General features: G+C 43.3%; 1 protein-coding gene across 1 annotated transcript in view; it reads right to left on the reverse strand.

Moving 5' to 3' along the window:
* Positions 1-20,250, reverse strand: part of fbxo42 (F-box protein 42) — a 44,540-nt gene that overhangs the window by 12,180 nt on the left and 12,110 nt on the right. Inside the window, exons 2-4 of the mRNA XM_084316126.1 lie at positions 18,930-19,209; positions 15,771-15,887; positions 5,857-5,991 (exon numbers count right to left, since the gene is read on the reverse strand). Of these exons, the coding sequence (XP_084172252.1) occupies positions 5,857-5,991; positions 15,771-15,887; positions 18,930-19,203 (526 nt within the window). The 5' untranslated portion in view covers positions 19,204-19,209. The remainder of the gene's footprint in view (positions 1-5,856; positions 5,992-15,770; positions 15,888-18,929; positions 19,210-20,250) is intronic.

Raw genomic sequence — 20,250 nt, forward strand, 5'->3', positions numbered from 1 at the left:
CGTAATGGCTTACGGCCGTGCCAACCTGTACGCGCCCGATCTCGGCGGATCTCGGCCGCCATGCAGGTTGGTCTTGGTTGGTACTTGTTGGGTGACCTCCTGGGAATACCGAGTGCGGGGTGCTGGGGCTGGTTTTCCATTTTTTACGCTCTTCTCTTACGCATGGCGAAGAGGGGCCTGTTGGGGTGGTTTTGGCCTCCTCGGGGGACCCTGTGCTCCCCGTATCACCGGGCCCGGTCCGGGGTAATGTTTTGTTGACCCGTAGGCCCGGGATAACCCTGTTGGAAACTGGAACACGGGCTGCGGCAGTGCCGCAGGTGTGTTTTGGGTTTTTTTTCCTGAGGGGTTATGGGACCAACCATTGCATAGGGTAACACCTGGGTAGTTGGTTCTCTGGTGTGTTGCTGCAGTGTCAACTCCCGGGTTCACCGGTTGAGGGTGCCCCTGCACGTTCATGACGTCTGCCAATCGTGTCAGCCTTCTCTGTGGAGGCTTGGTTATGCAACAACGCCAGCATACGCCCCTTCCGCCGGGGCGGCTGTGTTCAGCTGTCCTTTCTGGCGCCTGTCTCGTCCGCAGTCTCCAGGCTAGGGTTAACAGCCTGTTGCCTGGTCTTTTTCCCCGGTGCACTGCCTACTTCCGTTGGTTAACTCTTGTGTGTTTACGGCCATGCTGTCTGCCTGTTGCAGGGCCAGTGTGCCAGACGGTGTACTGTTGGGGAGGACAGGGCCCGCTCGGCTGAGGGGCCTTTGTCCGAATACGCTGGCGATGTGGGGGGCGGGGTCACTAAGTGCCCACCTGGTGGGGTCTTGATGCTGGCATCATGGACTTCTCCGGGCCCCCATTCCAGGGAGTCCAGTCCTTTTGGTGGGTCTGAGTCTTCCTTCGCGCTCCGCTGCTACGGCCTTGCCACAGGGTTGGGTTTGCCCTTGATCCCGTGATTCTGGGGGCAGTAACGAGGTTGTTTCCCTCCGTTCGTTCCCGGGTGGCATGCGGGTTGTGCGTGTGTGTAGTCGTGGGGTCAAGCCACGGTCTGCTCACCCTGTGCGTTGAGTTGCTTGAGTGCCTCTTCGCACGGTCGGGTCCGTCGCCCTCCCGGTAAACCTCTAATAGGGGGGGTGCCCTCCATTAGGGGGGGGTCGGGGGGGCTCGGCCCTCCCTGTTCTGTTGGTTGTGGGGGGCCTTCAGCGGGGTGTATTTGTCGGCCAGTGGCTCCGCTTGGCCTCCCTTTGTGCAGAGTGATGCCAAGCAGAGCCCCTAATGATACAGAACGTTAGGTTATGACTATAACCAAGTTCTGTTAATTAGGGGTGACGCTTGGCATCCGACGGCCGCTGCAGCCCTTGACCTCACCTTGTGGTGAAAGCTTGGGAAGGAGGAGAGCAGGTGACCACACACCTGCTTATGAAGGTAAGCTGATGAGGGGTGTAGTCAGACTAATACTGGTGTTAAAGGTACATTTGTGGAATTTATTCAGTGCGCGTGCACGTACGCGAGAGTGCAGAGTGATGCCAAGCGTCACCCCTAATTAACAGAACTTGGTTATAGTCATAACCTATCGTTTACACTGTTCAGTAAAACCAGTGGAACACGACAACCAGGCACATGAGTTTACACTGTTAAGTAAAACCAGTGGATTGGAACTCTGAATGCAATTTAACAGTGGATTGGAACTCTGAATGCAATTTAACAGTTTTGTACTCAGAATCTGTATCGGCAATGGAGAAGTACCATTAGAGCCGTTCTGAATTCCCTCGTTAAATAAGTCGTACAGAGGAGTGTTTTTATGTCGCTCGTTAAAAAGGTTGTATGGGGGACTATACACATGTTTTCATGTCCCTCGTTAAAAGAGGTTGTATGGGGGACTATACACATGTTTTCATGTCCCTCGTTAAAGAGGTTATATGAAGGAGTATACACATGTTTTTATGTCCCTCGTTACAGAGGTTGTATGGAGGACTATACACATGTTTTTATGTCCCTCGTTAAAGAGGTTGTATGAAGGAGTATACACATGTTTTTATGTCCCTCGTTAAAGAGGTTGTATGGAGGAGTATACACATGTTTTTATGTCCCTCGTTAAAGAGGTTGTATGGAGGAGTATACACATGTTTTTATGTCCCTCGTTAAAGAGGTTGTATGGAGGAGTATACACATGTTTTTATGTCCCTCGTTAAAGAGGTTGTATGGAGGAGTATACACATGTTTTTATGTCCCTCGTTAAAGAGGTTGTATGGAGGAGTATACACATGTTTTTATGTCCCTCGTTAAAGAGGTTGTATGGAGGAGTATAGACATGTTTTTATTTCCCTGGTTATTTAACACATTCCTGCCCAACCACGGAGATGTTTCGGCGCCATGCTTAACACATTGGGCGCCAATAACGTCGCCATGGTATTCATAATTCCCTCACCCAGCCTCGGCTGATACAGTGGGAGCCTGCACAACTCTGTAACGCTTCAATACTGCCGCCTGGTGGATGATCGGCGAGTTACAACCGGAAATGGATCTCTGGTGATCTCCGTGCATCTGGGAAATGCGTCCGGCACTCACATATTGTTGCGGGACTCTAGAGTCAGACACACATCCGTGTATATGGATCGCTGCCATAACTCAATAATCGATATGATTTGGGCGTTTATTATTATTATACAAACCGGAAATGGATCTAGTCGATCCACGTCAAATAAGTGGGATCTTTTTTCTCCAGTCTCATCGGCGAACGGTAAGAGGACGCTGACGTTATTTTCAGCGTGATTGTTTATTATTATTAATGCAAACTGCTCTGATCAATATATCACCCATACTACATAAAGCATTTACTGGCGATCACGGAATTATAAACGACCCCCCCCCCCCCCCCCCGTTCATCCGCGCATGATGAGTCATAACATTTAGGATCATGTACAGTTGAAATTTTAATATAGAGTGTATCGGCAACAAACGGCAGTTGATAATCTATATATGCGTTTATGCCTATAACTCACGTTCTAGGAATTACTGCAGAAAACGATAAAAACATTTATATTCTAGACGGTATTTTCGTATGAATGAAAAAGTATAACGTACCTACATCCTGAATGATAGATAATCGATGTTGAATGGGCCATAGTAATGTCAATTTAGCAATACAATTTAAAAAGTTATAGCCCTGCAAAGAAGGTGAATATCTCCATAGGCTTAGAGTGGTGGCAGAGAGTGGTATGAGACGGGCAAACTCTGTGGCAGTTAATGTGTTAAAGGGCCAACCACGGACATGTCCGTGGCAAGGTTGTTTTGGCTTTTATTCCATTTTAATAACCTACTCAATGTCACCGAGCGGCACTGCAGAAGTACCCTACTCTTTGAATTCGAAAAAGTGCATTACCGGCCAGATCCTCGTAGGGGCGCTGTCTCGATAATGCAGTGTTCCCTGTGGCAGAAGTTGTCTTGTTTTTTCTGGATCTTCAATGTAGTTTTCTGCTAACCTGAAGCTATGCCTGTAGCACGGAATACGTTTTGGGACGCGGATTTCAGTGTGCAGTAAAGGAATATATGATCAGCCAATGGACATATCGATCTACCAGATGGCGATCGATAACTGGGAAATCCTTTTTGCAGTCCAACCGGTCACAGGTAAGATCGATTTGACGTCAATTTCAGCTTGGTCGGGCCTTGCTTTAATAGCCATCCACCCGGTCAGCGAATGAGGCTAATGCCGTTATTGGTAATCAATAATCAGAAACAACGTCCCCCACCCCCACTTTCATGCATTCATGGTGGTGGACCATCATATCGATCATATGCAGTTTGATTTTTAACTCTAGCTTCTCTATAGCCGAAATGCCATTGGATTTAACGTTACTAGCTTAGCGCCTTATATCTCGCCTTCCAGGAAATATACTAGACCAAACCCCATATAACGCTTATATTCACGAGGCTATAAAATGAGAACGTATTGATGAAAAAATTATTTCTTTAAGCCATTTTGAAGGGACGGTTTATAGTCTCAATTGACAATGAGAATGGAGAGATAGCAATACTATAAAGTATAGATTTAGCTCTACAAACAGCCTCACGAACTATGCAAGTCTGTTTTGAAATGCTGGCCGTCTAGAGTGATATTAGACAGCCCCAAATGGCTCCGAATGTGTTAATGAGGTTGTATGGAGGAGTATAGCCATGTTTTTATTTCCCTGGTTATATATATTTTTTGATCAACTTTTTCTCTTATTTTCAATTTTTTACCCATCCCAATTTCGTATTATCCAATTCTACCCTCCCGTCTCGAACGCTGTTAGGCCATGCCTCCCACAGGCCGCTGCAATGTGGACGAAGCCTTGCATCACGTGTCCCCTCCGGTACACGAGGAGGCAGCCGTCGCATCTTTTCACCTGCACAGCGCGATCTCTCAGCGGCGAGGGTCTGCGTGGGAGGGACACGCCGCCCCTGTTGCTTCCTGATTCTGCTGGGCAGGCGCACCAACCTGTAGGAGTCGCTGATCCCCACCCACCAGCTTCCCACCCCTAACACTGCCAATTGTGTTAGTATGAACGACCAGCCAAGCTGGTAGCAATGCCGAGAGCTGGGTTCGAACCCATCATCTCCTGCATTAGTGGCGAGCGCCTTGTATTGCGCCACTTAGCCGCTCTATTTACCTGGTTATTTAAAGAGGTTGTATGGAGGAGTATACATGTTTTTATGTCCCTCGTTAAATATGTTGTATGAAGGAGTACACGTTATGTCCCTCGTTAAAGAGGTTGTAAGGAGTACACGTTTTTATGTCCCTCGTTAAAGAGGTTGTATGAAGGAGTATACACATGTTTTATGTCCCTTGTTAAAGAGGTTGTATGAAGGAGTATACACATGTTTTTATGTCGCTCATTAAAGAGGTTGTATGGAGGAGTATACACATTAACCCTTTAATCGCCAAGGACGACTTTAGACGTCATTCCTCGCCATGCGTAATCTGCCAATGACGTCTTACAGCGTCTTTGAGATCAATATTTCAAGGCAATCATATTTCACCCACGGAGACTTGAGACTTGCTGTTGATCTCCTCTCAACTCTCCAACGGTTCAAGACCGCCATCTGGTGGCCGATCGCCGAATAGCCAAAAACGGGAGTGACGCGCTGGAAGTGCTGCTCACCCATATTTCGTCCGGCCACTCGCTATCGCTAGCGGGACTCCAGCTTGATACACTGGATAGCGATCCGTTGCCAATAACTCGATAAACAACATGATTTGGACGTATATAGTATTATATAACCTGGAAATGGATCGAATCCCATAATAGCGAACTTTCTGCTCCACGCTGATCGCCCAACGCTACGAGGAAGCTGCTGTGAGTTTCAGCGTGTTTGATTATTATTAAACATACACACTGCTCCGATCAACATACCACCCATACTAAATAAATGATTTAACGTCAGCCACAGACTTATAACCCCCCCCCCCTCCGGTCACCAGCAGATGATGAGGCATGACGTGTAGGACCTTGTACAATTGACATTTTTTAACTGACGTCAATCGGTATCAAACTACATTTGATGATCTAATATATGTATTTAGGGCTATAACTCACGTTCTGCAGAATGTGGAAGAAAACGTTAAAAACATATTTATACTTTAGACGTATTTTAGTATGAATATGTGAATGAAAAAGTAGAACGTTGCTACATCCTAAACGATAGATACTTGACGTTGAATGGGCCATAGTACGGTAATGTCAATTTAGCAATACAATTTAAAAAGTTATAGCCCTGCAAAGAAGGGGAACATCTCCATAGACAAATAGAGCTGGCAGAGGACGGTATAAGGATGGATATAAGCATGGCAGAGAAAGGGTTAAAGAGGTTGCTTTGACAGGCATGTACCTGAGGCTAAAGGGCGGATCCACTCTTTGCTGTTGAGGTCAAGTCTCCAGAGATCATTGAAGGCAGCATTGCAGCTACTCTGAGTGCAGCCCCCAAAAACATACATGGACTGGTTGGAGTCATAATAACATGCACCTGCAACCAAAAACAGACAAACATTAGTCATAATAACATGCAAAACACACATTAAAGCAAACAACCATCTCTCAATATACAGTCAGTGGTAGGGATGCCCCAATCGATCGGCCAGCGATCGGTATCGGCCGATATTCAGTATAAATATGAGATCGGTGATCGGTGATAATGCTTTATTTTCGCCGATCGTCAAAACCGATAGAAAAACATGATCCAATTCTTAGCGGAGATCTCACTGCAGACTTCTCTCTCAGACACACAGCTGCCTGCAGCGTACGGACTCCTCCTCCCCAGCCCCTCCCGCACTCGTGTAAACAAGAGGCTTGCAGTCTGCTATAGTCTGGTGCATGCGACGGGAGCTAACGTTGGCTACCCACCGAGCTAACGTTACTGTTTAAACTAAATTACCCAGTGACTACATGAGGCATTGTCTAACGTTATCTAGCTGGCTAGCTACTGATAGCTGCTGATATCAACAAATGCTCCAGCAATAGTCGAGTGCATGATAAGTTACCTCCGTTGACTCGGTAGCTCACGTTAGCTCTAAACTAAATAGTTCACTGAGGCGTTGTCTTAACGTTATCTAGCCGGCTAGCAGTAGCTACAGATGGCTCCTGATATCAATGTCTTATAACATTGATTCGATGCGTATTCGAGCTGAGGGCACGCTGAATGTGAATTATACCAATAGGGTCCAGCTGCAGCGCCGGAGAATCCTGGCCGTAGCTGGAGGCTACTCGAGTACACAGACAGTGGAGCCGTTTGCAGATAGCGAGCATTTATTTTTATTTTTTTTAACTTTCTTTTTATTGTTTTTCACAATAAGCAAACAATCACAAACAACAAGACATAACAAAAACACAATCCCGGGCTGCATTATTAGTGTCACTTTACAAAAATATACTTTTCACATGAGTTCTCAATTCTCTTACTTTCCCTATAGGTATGGCGAATATTCTTTACAACTATACATCAATACATCATCCACTGGTTGTCGTCATTACCATATAAAAGTCCCACTTTTCCCAGTACTTCAAACCTTTCTCTTCCTGTAATCTGAGAGTAAAAGTAAGTCTTTCCATTGTGTATATTTCGCCTATAATGGCCAACCATTTTTCTTTTGTTGGAGGTTCTTGGTGATCGCTTTCTTACTTGCTGCTAAAAATATTTTCATCAAATATCTGTCTCCTCCTACCAATTCCTCAGGTAAGTTACCCAGGTATAAATAGGAGAAGGTCTCCGGTATCTTAAAATTCAATATAACCTGCATGGTGGAGTGAACATCTTGCCAATAACGTTGAATTCCTGGACAATTCCAAAAGATATGAGAGTGGTTTGCCTCCCTCTGGCCGCACTGTCTCCAACATGGTTGCTCTATGCCTACTTGTCGGGATTTGATTTTGGGAGTTATGAAGAATCTAGTCAAGTTTTTCCAGCAGAATTCTCTCCATGTTTTTGAATTAGTCGAGCTACATTGAGTTCTGCACATGTTCTCCCATTCGTCTTCGGTTATTTCAATGTTTGATTCCTTTTCCCAATTTGTCTTAATGTAACTTGTGGAGTCAGTTCTGGCCTGAACAAAGCTATTATACAATTTTGACACAGTTTTACTCATCTTGTCCCTGTATGCCTGAATGAATATCTGAATAACACTGTCTATTGGGGTATTGGGCTCAGACCCCTTTACCTCTTTTAGAAAGTACTGGCGTAGTTGTAGGTATCTGAAGAAGTCGTGTTTATCCAAACCGTATGTATCTTTCAAGGTTTGAAAGCTCACAAGTTCTCCATTCTCTACCATTGTGCTGAATGAGGTAATACCTCGGAGAGCCCATTCCTTAAATGTTTGATCATACATTCTTGGTTTAAATCCTAAATCGAAGGCAAACCACCTCAAGATCTTAATCCTTTTTTCTAACTTGAATTGTTTCACAATTTTGAACCATGTCTGTAGGGTGTGTACAATAAATGAGTTTAAGTTTGTATATAGGGTCTTGGCCTGCTGTCTATCACCAATTACTGTCTGGAGTGGTATATCAAGTGATTTCACTTCAATGTCCTTCCACTTCGCTTCGTAGTCCCTTTCACACCAACAGACCAAAGGTCTTATTTGCGCTGCATAGTAATACTCCTTCAGATTTGGGAGGGACATGCCTCCCTTCTCTTTAGGGAGTTGGAGTGTCCGGAACCTAATTCTCGGTTTTTTCCCGCTCCATATGAATCTAGAAATCATCCTGTCCCACTCGTTAAACTGTTTAGCAGGGATTTCCACCGGCAAGGACTGGAAAAGATATAGTAGTCTAGGGACTACGTTCATTTTTACTGAGTCTATTCTGGAGGTGAAATCCAGGGGGGCTAATGACCATCTTTCTATATCTTTTTTAATTTGTGTGTTTAGGGGCTGGTAATTTGCTTCATACAATTTTGTTAAGTCCTTAGTCAGCCTTACTCCCAGATATTTTATGGACTTCATGTTCCAATTTAAATTGTAGTTTTCTTTTATTTCTCTTGGGGGGGTATAGTTATATGTAAGTATCTGTGTTTTTCCTATATTTAGTTTGTATCCCGAATGTTGACCATAGGTTTCAATAAGGTCCATTAGTCTAGGGAGGCTCAGACTGGGGTTTTTTAAGTAAATTAAGACATCATCCGCATATAATGCTATCTTATGCTCCGTTTCTTTCATATTAATACCTGTTATATTGGGGTCTTCCCTAATTGCTTGGGCTAGCGGTTCAATGAAAATCGCGAACAGGGCGGGGCTACATGGACAACCTTGGCGTGTACCGCGTTCTAGGGCGATCGGATTTGTTAACCGACCGTTTACTTTTATTCTCGCTGTGGGTCTTGTATATAGTGTTTTAAAACACCTAATTGCATCTTCCTTGAATCCTAACCTTTCTAGTACCAAGAATAAATAGTCCCAGCTCACACAATCAAACGCTTTTTCCGCGTCCAGACTTAATAAGGCAGAATAAACGTTGGTTTGTTTAATCTGATTCATAATATGTAGTGTTCGTCTTAAGTTATCCTGGGTTTGGCGACCAGATATAAATCCAGTTTGGTCCGTGCTTATTAGGTCTGGCAAAAACTGTTCTAATCTTTTTGTGATAATGGAGGCGTACAGCTTATAATCCAAATTAAGGATCGATATTGGTCTAAACGAACTACATAATTCCTTATCTTTACCCTCCTTGGGAAGTACTGTTATAGTCGCCTCCCTCCAGGAGGGAGGGGGGATGCCCTCTCTAAGAGTGTAGTTAAATGAGGCCACCAGCAATGGCATGATCTCCTGGCGAAAAGCTTTGTACCATTCTGCTGGAAGGCCGTCACTACCTGGCGATTTGTTAGTTTTAAGATTAGATATTGTCCTGTCTAACTCCTCTATAGTGATTTCTGCAGTCATAATTTTGTTCTGCATTTTGCCAATTGAGGGCAGGTCAAGAGATCTCAGGAATGCAATAGTGGCTTCACTATCTATTTGTGCTGGTTGTGTATATAGGTTTTTGTAGTATGATTCAAAGGCCTTCTCTATATCTCCCAAATTACTGGACACTATTCCAGTTAAGGGATCTTTAATCTTATTAATTGTATTTTGTGTCTGTTGCTTTCGCAACCTTCTGGCCAATAATCTAGTAGCCTTTGGGCCTGATTCATAATATGTTTGACGTAAAAATCTAGATTTTTTCTCAATGTCATCTTTATAGACTTCGTCAATCAATTTTCTTGTTTCCCTAATTTGCTGTAGCAGCTGACTAGTTGGAGTATTTTTATGCTGTTGCTCTATAGATGTCAATTTTTGGGTTAGATCCTGATATTTGCGTTCTTTCGTCTTCTTCAGTGTTGCTGTGATGGCAATCATTTTCCCCCTTAGCACAGCTTTTGCGGCATCCCAAACAATCACTGGATTAACCTCACCATTGTCATTAATCTCTATATATGTTTTTAATTCGGTCCTAATACTTTCAACAATTGTTTTGTTGTTCAACATTCCTGTGTTAAGCCTCCATAGTGTGTTCCTTGGCCTACTATCCAAGTGTAAAGTCATATAGACTGCAGAGTGGTCTGATATGTCAGTAGTTCCCAAAGTACAATCCATTATCCTATGTCTATCACCTCTAAACATAAAAAGATAGTAAATTCTTGAATAAACAGAGTGAGGAACAGAATAGTGGGTGTAGTCTCTCTCAGATGGGTGGAGATCTCGCCATACATCAAACATTCCTAAATCTGTGAGTGAAGCATTCATTATTTTTGTCTGTGGAGTCCTGTTCACCCTATGGCTTGTAGTGTCCAGCTCACGACTAAGAATAGTATTAAAATCTCCCCCACAGATTAGTATCCCCTCAGACTCCGCTGCTATCAGACCAAATATGAATTTATAGAAACCTTTGTTGCTCCCCGGTGGGGCATATACATTCAGCAGCGTAACCAAGTTGCCCTCTAATTTGCATTTTATCATGACATAGCGTCCTTCCTTATCATTAGTTTCTGTCATAAGTTCAACATTTAATGAGTTAGGAATTAGTATAGAAACACCTCGTTTATGACCCGATCTAAACGAGCTATAGAACGTATTCCTATATCCATATTTCTTGAGTTTCTCGTGCTCCATCTGAGAGAGATGAGTTTCTTGCAAAAAGATAATTTGAGCTTTTTCACGTTTCAATTTGGTTATGACTTTGCTCCGTTTAACTGGGTTAACCAGACCATTTACATTTATAGATACCACCTTAAAGTTTCTACTCATCTGTGCTTTAACAACTTAAACCCGACACTGTCAACCCGGAATTCACACATTACTAAACATGAACAGTTAGACATATACACATAGAGAACAGGTGTAACATTAACAAAAACAATACTTGGCTTCCAAAAACAGACGTTCGCTGGCCATCCCATGGCTTAGGTCCCGTTGGGGTGGGGGGATAGACTCCACTCAAGTGCAGGCCCCGCGAAAAAAAAAGGAGCTATATAAAAAAAAGAGAAAGTGTCTAGTCTACCTACAGCGTGCCTGAGTGACTCTCGTCGGTCTTTCAATAATCAAGTGGAGTCTGTTAAACTATAAAAAAGGGAGACTAATAGTCATCCAGTCATTTGGGTCAAGGGGCTATTCAGCGTTCACGTAAATAGCTTAGAGCTAGTCCACATTAGATCCAACAAAAACTCGGAACGTCTAGCGTTAAGCGAGTCAAAACAACACAATACAGCCCATAGTCCGCGACATATTCGGGCAGATCACTCACGTCACGTTGACTTAACTCACCAGTCTTATTATGCTATGTATTTCTCACCCTGAGATTCATTTGCTGGTGGTACATTGAAAGTCCTGCAGTCTGTTCTTTGCTCGTTGGGCTATTCCTCTCCCCCTCTCGCTCGCGTCTCCCGGGTGTCTCTCCTTCCTACCAGCGCGCTGCCACGGTTGTCCTCGCTGTAGTCGCTCGTCCTGGTCTGTTCTAGCAGCGCGGGGGGCTGGCTCCTCCACAGCGACTCCTCTCTTCTTCAGATCCTGTGCGGCTTCCTCGGCGCTGTCATATGTACGTGTTCCGGAGTCCCAGTGGATTCGGATCTTAGCGAGGGGTGTCTGGAACCGAATCCCGTTTATTTTCAGTGCCCTTTTGATGCCACCATATTCTCTTCTCCTCTGCATCACCGCCGTCGCGTAGTCATGGTCAAACGACAAGCGTTTGCCCTCGATCTCGATCTTCTTCTGCCAGGCTTTACTGATGACCATCTCTTTGGTAGTGAATTGGAGGAAGTTTATTATAATCGACCTAGGTGGTGCATCGGGTCCTGGCTTTTGAGCCAATGCTCTGTGGGCCCGCTGGATCTGCAGGTCGGTATCTGTCGGTAGTGAGAGCTCAGCTCTTAGCAGCTTATCAATAAACTCCGGGAGAGGGCAGTCTTTCTCCGTTCCCTCCGGTACGTTATAGATGCGCATATTTGTTCTTCTGGACCTCCCTTCCATGTCCGTTAGCGCTTCTTGCATGGCTCTCTGCTGTTCCAAAGACATGAGGAGTGTTTCCTTGACTGTCATATTCCATGTTTCTGTTTCTCCGATGCGCGCCTCTGCCTCGTGTATTCTGGTGCTTTGTGCTTTGGCCTGTAGTGCGTTAGCTCTCAGTTCTTGATTAATTTCCTTTTTAAAATCTTTGAGTTCGGTCATCAGTTCTGTCTTTAATTCTTCTTGTGTCGTTTTCAAGTCGTTCTTCAGTTCTGTCTTAAGGTCGCGTATCTCTCTGCTAATGTTGGCAAGTCCCTCTTGAATTGTTTCAGTCGTGTTTTCACCGCCGCCATCTTCACCCATGTTAGTTGATCTTACTTTGTCCATCTCGCCGTTTCCGTCGTCTTTCTCCCGTTTCTTACAATTCCTTCGACTCCTTCGACTCATAGTTTATGTCCTCTCACTTATTTCCGAGTATTTCATTATTGTTTGAGCTTTTCTTTTGAATTTGGAGAGGTTATCTCAATCGACCGTCGGGAGCTACAACTTCAAGCAGCCATCTCGTGTGCCTCTCCCTACGGAAGCCAGATAGCGAGCATTTTGACTTGTTGCGTGGTGGCGTTGTCTAGCACAGCGGTTCTCAACAGGGGTTCCCCGGCACACAGGGGTTCCGCGGAGAGCTGCCAGGGGTTCCGCGAGATGCCTGGCAATGTTCTTTAAAAATATAGAATGACAACAGTCTTATTTTGAAAATCCTATAGCGGGTCTCATTTCTGCCCACGCGCAGCTCCAGCTAAATAACTAGGCTCCGAAAGCTAGCAACATTTAGGTCATTATGATACTCTTATTATTTTGAAACTCCGTGGTGTCGTGACTCATATCCGCTCTACAGCACACAGCCAATAAGGATGCATCTCAACACAGCAGGCTGAGCAGTGAGCTTAGCGTCTCTCAGCTCAGCAGTAGTAGCGTACTCTGGATCTGGAACGCGGACATTGAAACACAGCAAGGATAGTGTTTTTGCGACCCAAAACAAATCCCTGCTGTTTTATTCCGCAACGGGTCAAATGCATATAACATGCTTTGCAATCCTTGCCATTCCTTTGTGGCCACGTTGTGTTTAAGACCGGAATTAATGTCCCTTTAGCATAAGCTAACAACAAGCCCTGTTCAGAGCGACAGAGAACAGCAGGGTGGGGACTTGGAAGGAGGACTGGGAAGGAGGGGGGGGGGGGGGCATTCTCCCTCTATGTGTGTGCGTTTGAAAATATATGATGAAGTCAGACTACTATATTATATTGATAGTAAATGTACTGAGGGTGGACAGACAGATTATGTTGATATTTAAACATAAAAAATACAATACATAATAAATGTATCCATGATCATCATGCAACATAAAACAATTGCAGGAACGGTTTGGGAGAGGAAGGTGTTTTAGGTTGCGTGTTCCAAAAAATGTACTTAAAGTTTAAAGCTCAATATATCAAAACGTGGCACTTTATAGTGAACAGGCACTTTATAGTGAATCCAAATTATTTTTTGGATTACAGAAAATTATCCCTAAAGTGCTATCTGATGCAGCTGCACTGTTTTCCATGAAAATACCATATTTGGATAAGTTTGACCATTTCTAAAAATCTGAAAATCATTAAGTCACTCTGGATAAAAAAAGACTTTACAGACAACATTGAGACAAAGCTTCCTGACACATCTCCATCCAAACTCTTGGAAGAACTCATTGAAATCTCATCCGATACCACCTGGAGAGCTAGTTTCAGAGTGTGGTGCTGAGTACCAAGTATCTCATGATGCTGCAGTTAAGGTGTTGATACCATTCAGCCCCACATATCTGTGTGAAGCTGGCTTTTCATCCATGACAGCTCTGAAAACAAAATATAGGGCCAAGTTGAGCCTTGATGATATGCGTGTTGCCTTGTCAAAAATCTCCCCACGTATTGACCGTATTATTAGCCAGCAGCAGCGGACCTCGCATTGAGCTAGAAATGTCCACTGAGTGAACGAGTGCTTATTTTCTGTATTTATTTATATTTTTTGAGAAATGGTAACTTGGTGATCCTTTTCTGTATTTAAAAAAAATACATGATTTTCTGTTTTTAAGAAATTGTCAAACTTATCCAAATATGCTATTTTTATGGAGAACAGTGCAGCTGCAACAGATAGCACTTTAGTGATCCTTTTCTGTATTAAAAAAAAAATACATGATTTTCAGTTTTTTCTTAAATAAACATTATTTTGAAAGCAAGCACTTTTGTCATCAGATTCAGACAACTTTATTGATCCCGCGTGGGGCAATTCATATTTGCAGATTCACCAACAAGCAACAAAGACAAACAAACAACAAAACATCTCAACGACAGCACGGCAAATAAAGAATCATTGTATCATCATTGTAGCAAAAAAGACAGGACCGAAAAAGTCTTTATCGTATGTAGGGGTGCCCTGGAATATTTTATTGAACACAGGGGTGCCTTGGCAGCAGAAAGGTTGAGAACCCCTGGTCTAGCAGATAATACAACTACAAGTCTAATTATATAATATATATATTTTATAAAAAAAATTAAATAAATGGATCGGTATCGGCCGATATGGCTCAAGACGATCGGTGATCGGTATCGGTGGCAAAAAACGTGATCGGGGCATCCCTAGTCAGTGGTGTATATATAATGTATATTCATGTCTATTTTATTATCTATTCCATTTTATTCTATTATTATATTGTATTTTTTGCACAATCGAAGGTGGGCATGGCCACCTTCATTTCACTATACGTCTTGTATATGTATGCGACGATTAAACCTCTTGAATATAATATATATTTTAGTACAGTAAAATAAAAAAACGTTTGTAAACTCGAAAAACTAAAAGATGTAACGTTATACAGCTAAAGTGTGTACTGCCGGCTAATGGGAATTACAAAAGTTAATATATGAGAAAGAGGTCAACATAAGTACTGGGACAAGGGGTGTTTGTATCTTTCACTCTCAGACTATACGATACCCATCTCGATACATGGGTCTGTGATACGGTACAAAATCAATTCAGTTAAGACCATGTGATGATTCGATACAGTTAGATTCAACACAGATTAAATTACACACAGATTCACTTCAGTTCAGCTCTGATTCTACACAGTTCAGTTTTGACTCATAGCCCCACAATGTTAAAGCAATAAGACGGTGTTCTAAACAGGTGCTTAGGCCTGGGTATCTACTATGTACTATACTACTATGCTAATATGTCTATATTACCATGCACTCAAGAGTGTAGCACTCAAGTTCAGCCAGTGGTGTACCCCTCCTGCTGACTTGTTGTGTACACAATTTGTAAGTCACTTTGGGTAAAAGCATCAGCTAAATGACAATGTAAATGTATCGAAATCTGAAAAGAATCAAAAGGTGATGTGTCACCTCCTTCAAAATTCCTTATTCAATATTGTTTTTGTCGTTTTGGCTAATGGCTATTCTGCAAATGTTAAATATCACAAAACATCACACAGCCCTACAATGAAGCATTCGAGAAGTATTGGCTTCTTTTTCAATGTCAAACAGACATTGAAAAGGAAAGAAATTAGACACAAAAAAGAAAAATAAATCAGATTTTGTTTTCTTTTTTAAATGACATTGTTTTGGTTATTGTAGAAAAACATGTTTACACTCAGCAAATGTGTTGAAAAGAACATTGCTTTGGTATGGCTATATCGGCACGGGTATTTCGATTCACGATAACGATTTCAGATGATACCCAGCCCTACGCCTGTTGCACAGCTAAGTGCTTCCCGTACAACGTTCCTAAGTGAGAAGATTCAGATACTGACTGTGTGAGAAGCGTTGAGTGATTGGCGTTCCTGGATATGGGTATGTGCGACTCTCCCATTGGATATTTCCCTCCTGGACAGCCCTCAGAAAACCATGGTAGCACTGATATGCAACACCTGAGGAGATGAGAAAACATCCGTTAGCAGAATGTCACATTGTTAAATATTCTGCAGGGGTGTTGTGAACCCAGAACCATTATGGAACTGTAATTGCAAGTCCCGGCGGGAAGTAAGATGAATAACCAAACGTTTTCAAACTAAATCATATTTATTAAATAGGGGAATGGAACCCATAAACAAACAATAACCATAATTAAACAATCATTTTACATATCTGTAGATACTAGATCTATATATCCTTATCTTACTAGTTACACTGCTGGCCAGTATGACTACTACTCCATACTGTCTTTATACCTGTATCACTGTACATAATACTATAACTCTGTACATACATCTGATTAGCACTATTACTCAGTAGTACAGATTTATATATTTTATACCCAGTTTATTACATGGCGTTTTAACATTCGCCGAAATGCTTGATTGTGATTGGTCAATAGCCCCTGACAACGGTGAATTATTTTTCGATAACTGACCGCTGCCATGGGCAACGCGGAATAATCACCGGTGATTATTGCTTTTCGCAGCTGGAGCAATCAAGCCCACGGCACTGACACACACTGCATCAGTGCAATCAGACACACCTGCCGGCTGCCGGCGATAATAATAATCACTTTATTTGGGCTGACAGAGCCACAGAACAACTGCGTCTGCATTTGATATCGTCTTGTCGATGGTGTAAAATTAATTAGGCATATTGTTAGTAAGTTAGCCATGTAATAAGCGGGATAATGTATAGCCTATACTCGGTCATTGTCGCAAAATAATTGACCTTCACTACATTTAAAACACCTCGGCGAGGCACCTCGGTATTCTAAACTCCGTGTCGGTCAATTATTTTGCGACAATGACCTCGTAGCTATACATTATCCCTTACATAATCACCTGTACATTGTATATTACTATTGTACTTTACACATTACATTTGCACTCTGGTTGGATGCCAAACTTATTTTCGTTGAACTGAACTTGTCCTGTATGATGACAATAACAAGACAAGGGATAAACAACACTAACAATAACTCCAATCAACTCAATAAGGAAAAACCAAGGGGAAACTAAACAAGGCAAAACGATACAAAAGCAACCGTGTCACAAGACACAACCAACCTCACCTGGTAAGCAGACCAACAGAAATAAGCTACCAAATAAAAGGGTGAACCAACAGGTTCGCACTCCACCAAAGACCAAAAGCCCTGAATGACTGACATCGCTTTATTCACTCGACCCTTGAGTGATTTCTTTTTAATTACTATACCTTTTGATATAATAACGTTCTGGAGGTCAAAAAGGCCACTTGCAGACAACACTCTCATCAATGCTTATGCAAACAGTAGTAGGATTTTCACACTAAACTAACAAGGGTTCATCAATCGCAATCCTGTGACCGTGTTCAACTTAAAGAAACACGCCAACATTTTGGGAAATTAGCTTACCGTCTTCTCCAGAGAGAGACAAGAAGATAGATACCAACGCATTGTCCAACTAAAACCTCTCCCGAAGGCTAACTGTAACTGAGGGGTACAATTCCCTGACTGTATTGATAAGTATGGTATCATTAAACCACTACCGCTTTATGTACTTTAATTACTGGCCATACAGTACATGATATATGAATATAATGAACACTTCCCACAATGAACCGGTTCTACACAAAGTTGTCTTTAAGTATTTATTGCAGCAAAAGGTACATAATACTTCTCGATATACTTTGAATGCACTTGTAAGGCAAAGGAATGTGCGTAGGCAAATCAACAATGAATGTCCATTCTCTGGTTACGCAGGAGGTAGTTATACAACCTGAATCTTAGGGAATTATATCTATGGTACACTAGTAATATAGCGGGAGATACTGGAAGGGTCCCCCTGGTTGTAAGCCAGCAGGGGTAGAAGATCTGTCGGTAGTAGAGAGTCTGGTCAACGATGACTAAGGAGACTCCAGGTACAGGAGACGGTGCAATAGCCTCTTGATCCACAGACGAATACAGCTGTTCTCCGTAGACTGTAGCTCCACAGTGAAGAAAGCTAGCCGGCCTCAGGCTCTCTGAGGCGCCGACTCGACTTGGCTCCTCGCGGGGTAAATCCAACACGTGCAGGCGTCAGCGATTCTCCGCTCCATAAATCACAGGACCAAAGCAAATATATTCCAGCCGCAAAGGGCTATGTAGTCGTCGGGTAGATTAATCCAGTGTACATGTCCACACGGTTCTCGTCTAGGTCTCCTCGGGTGAAAGCGCCATGAAAGCAGCCCAGCCTGGATAAGAACTCTAGCTAACACGAGGAAGCGTTGGGGATGCTGGTCACTGTAGAACTTTAGCCGCACGATACACTATACACAAATAGACTATCAATGACTTAATAGAAATATGTCGCACTCGACGGTATAGCGCCAAACTCTGACAATTCAGTTATTAATTCGCACGCGGTCTCAATGCTCTATTCTGGGCCAAACAGGCCATACTTCACCGCACGTTGTATCGTGGGTGAGGCTTCAACTTATTGGGTAACATACTTCTGTATTCACCTGCGCCGTATTTATATGCACGGTGAACAAACTAGTGCCAATCTCATTTCTGTCACGTATCCCTGGGCAAGGCCGGGCATGTCCAGACATGTCTTGACGGTGACTTTGAACCTGACTCCGGAGGCCGGTCCCTGGCGCCGGTGGACCGCTGTCCAATAGGAGAATGAAATATTATGGTCTGGGCTAAAGGGATATTCCGTGTATATGTACAAGGAATATACAAGGGATATCAAACGATATACAAATACTATGCAATATATATCAATAAATAAATATATATATTCGGTTTAATCTGATCCTTTGTAACACTAACCGTACATGTCCACTTCCATTCATTATGCTAAGCTAGGCTAACATGCAGCCAGATAGCTTTCTACTGAACGCAGAGAGGAAACTGGTATCTATATTCTGGTCTCTCTCTGGAGAAGATGATAAGCTAATTTCCCAAAATGTTGGCGTGTTCTTTTAACAAATGGTAACAGGTGGTTAATGCTGATATGACCAGGTTGTACCTTTGATGAGGCGATACCACTGTTTGCACACGAGTGCAGCGGTCTTGTGCTCCTGGTAGGGGGAGAGGAAGGACAGGATGTATTCTAGAACCTCCTCTGGCAGCTCCAGCATCGTCCTTCCTCCTTTGGCACCGCTCTCCATGTCGCCCTCTTGTCCGCCGGACCCTGCGTTCGCTCCTACTCCCTCCGATATCCCCCCCGCCTCTGCGCCGCAGTCCTCCTCGGTATCCATGGCAACGAAGTATCCATCCTCACCATCAGAGGAGCGGGACATAATTGTCTGTTGAGGAAATGGAAAATAGTTTTAGTAGTAGTATTAGCCTTTGTTGACTATATAGGTTTACCTGTACCACAAATTAATGGTAAATGGACTGCATTTATATAGGCCTTTTATCCAAAGCGCTTTACAACTTATGCCTCACATTCACCTATTCACTCAGACACTGGTGGGGGCAACCATGCAAGGTGCCAAACTGCTCATCTGGGGAGCAGTTAGAGGTTAATTAACCTCTTAAGCCCGAGGGGTCCTGTACCGGACCCACAATGACATCACACCATAAATCCATCTCTACAGAATGTATGAATTAATTAGGGATGTTAACAATTAATCGAAGATCGATTGATCGTTAAGGATTTACTCAAACACGTGAAACCTACTCAATCTACTAATCAAACGATGTCCGTCTAGTCTATTTTCAAGTCATGTTTCAATGAACAGATAGAGGGCTCAATATAACTATTACGAAGAGGAAACTACCTCGGTGTCTAGAAGAAGCGAGGGAATTTTTTAGCGAGTGGCGGCAAACTTAAGTCATGACAAAATGAAGTGGACAAAGAGAAGCATTGTGTGAGACCATTTTGGGAAAAAAGGAGAGAATAATGCCACCTGCAAACACTGCAATTCTGCATACACAATTACACATACAACACAACAGCAATGCTCTACCACTTGAATCAGGTTAATTCGGATAAGTTGGCTGGCTCATCCTCATCTCACCTGCAGCAACCCACCATCGGCTCTGTGTTTGCGAGGAGCGGCAACCGACAACAGGTCGGAAAAATAACACAGTCAGTCTGTGCATATATTGAGAAAGATATGATGCCTATCCAAAGCTGGCACGCCAGTACCTCTGCACTCCTGCGACATCTGTACCGTCCGAGCGAGTGTTAGCCGCTGGACTGATTGTGATCCGGCTGCGCTCCCGCCTGACACCGATCATGTGGATATGTTGATTTTCCTCAACAAAAACAAAAGGACCGGGACGCGTGTATGCTTTCTACAACGCAGTTGCGTTTCCGGGTTGCTCTGATTGGCCGCTGA

The sequence above is a fragment of the Notolepis coatsorum genome (genome assembly GCF_963971535.1).
Source record: "Notolepis coatsorum genome assembly, chromosome: 6".
NCBI classification, from domain to species: domain Eukaryota; kingdom Metazoa; phylum Chordata; class Actinopteri; order Aulopiformes; family Paralepididae; genus Notolepis; species Notolepis coatsorum.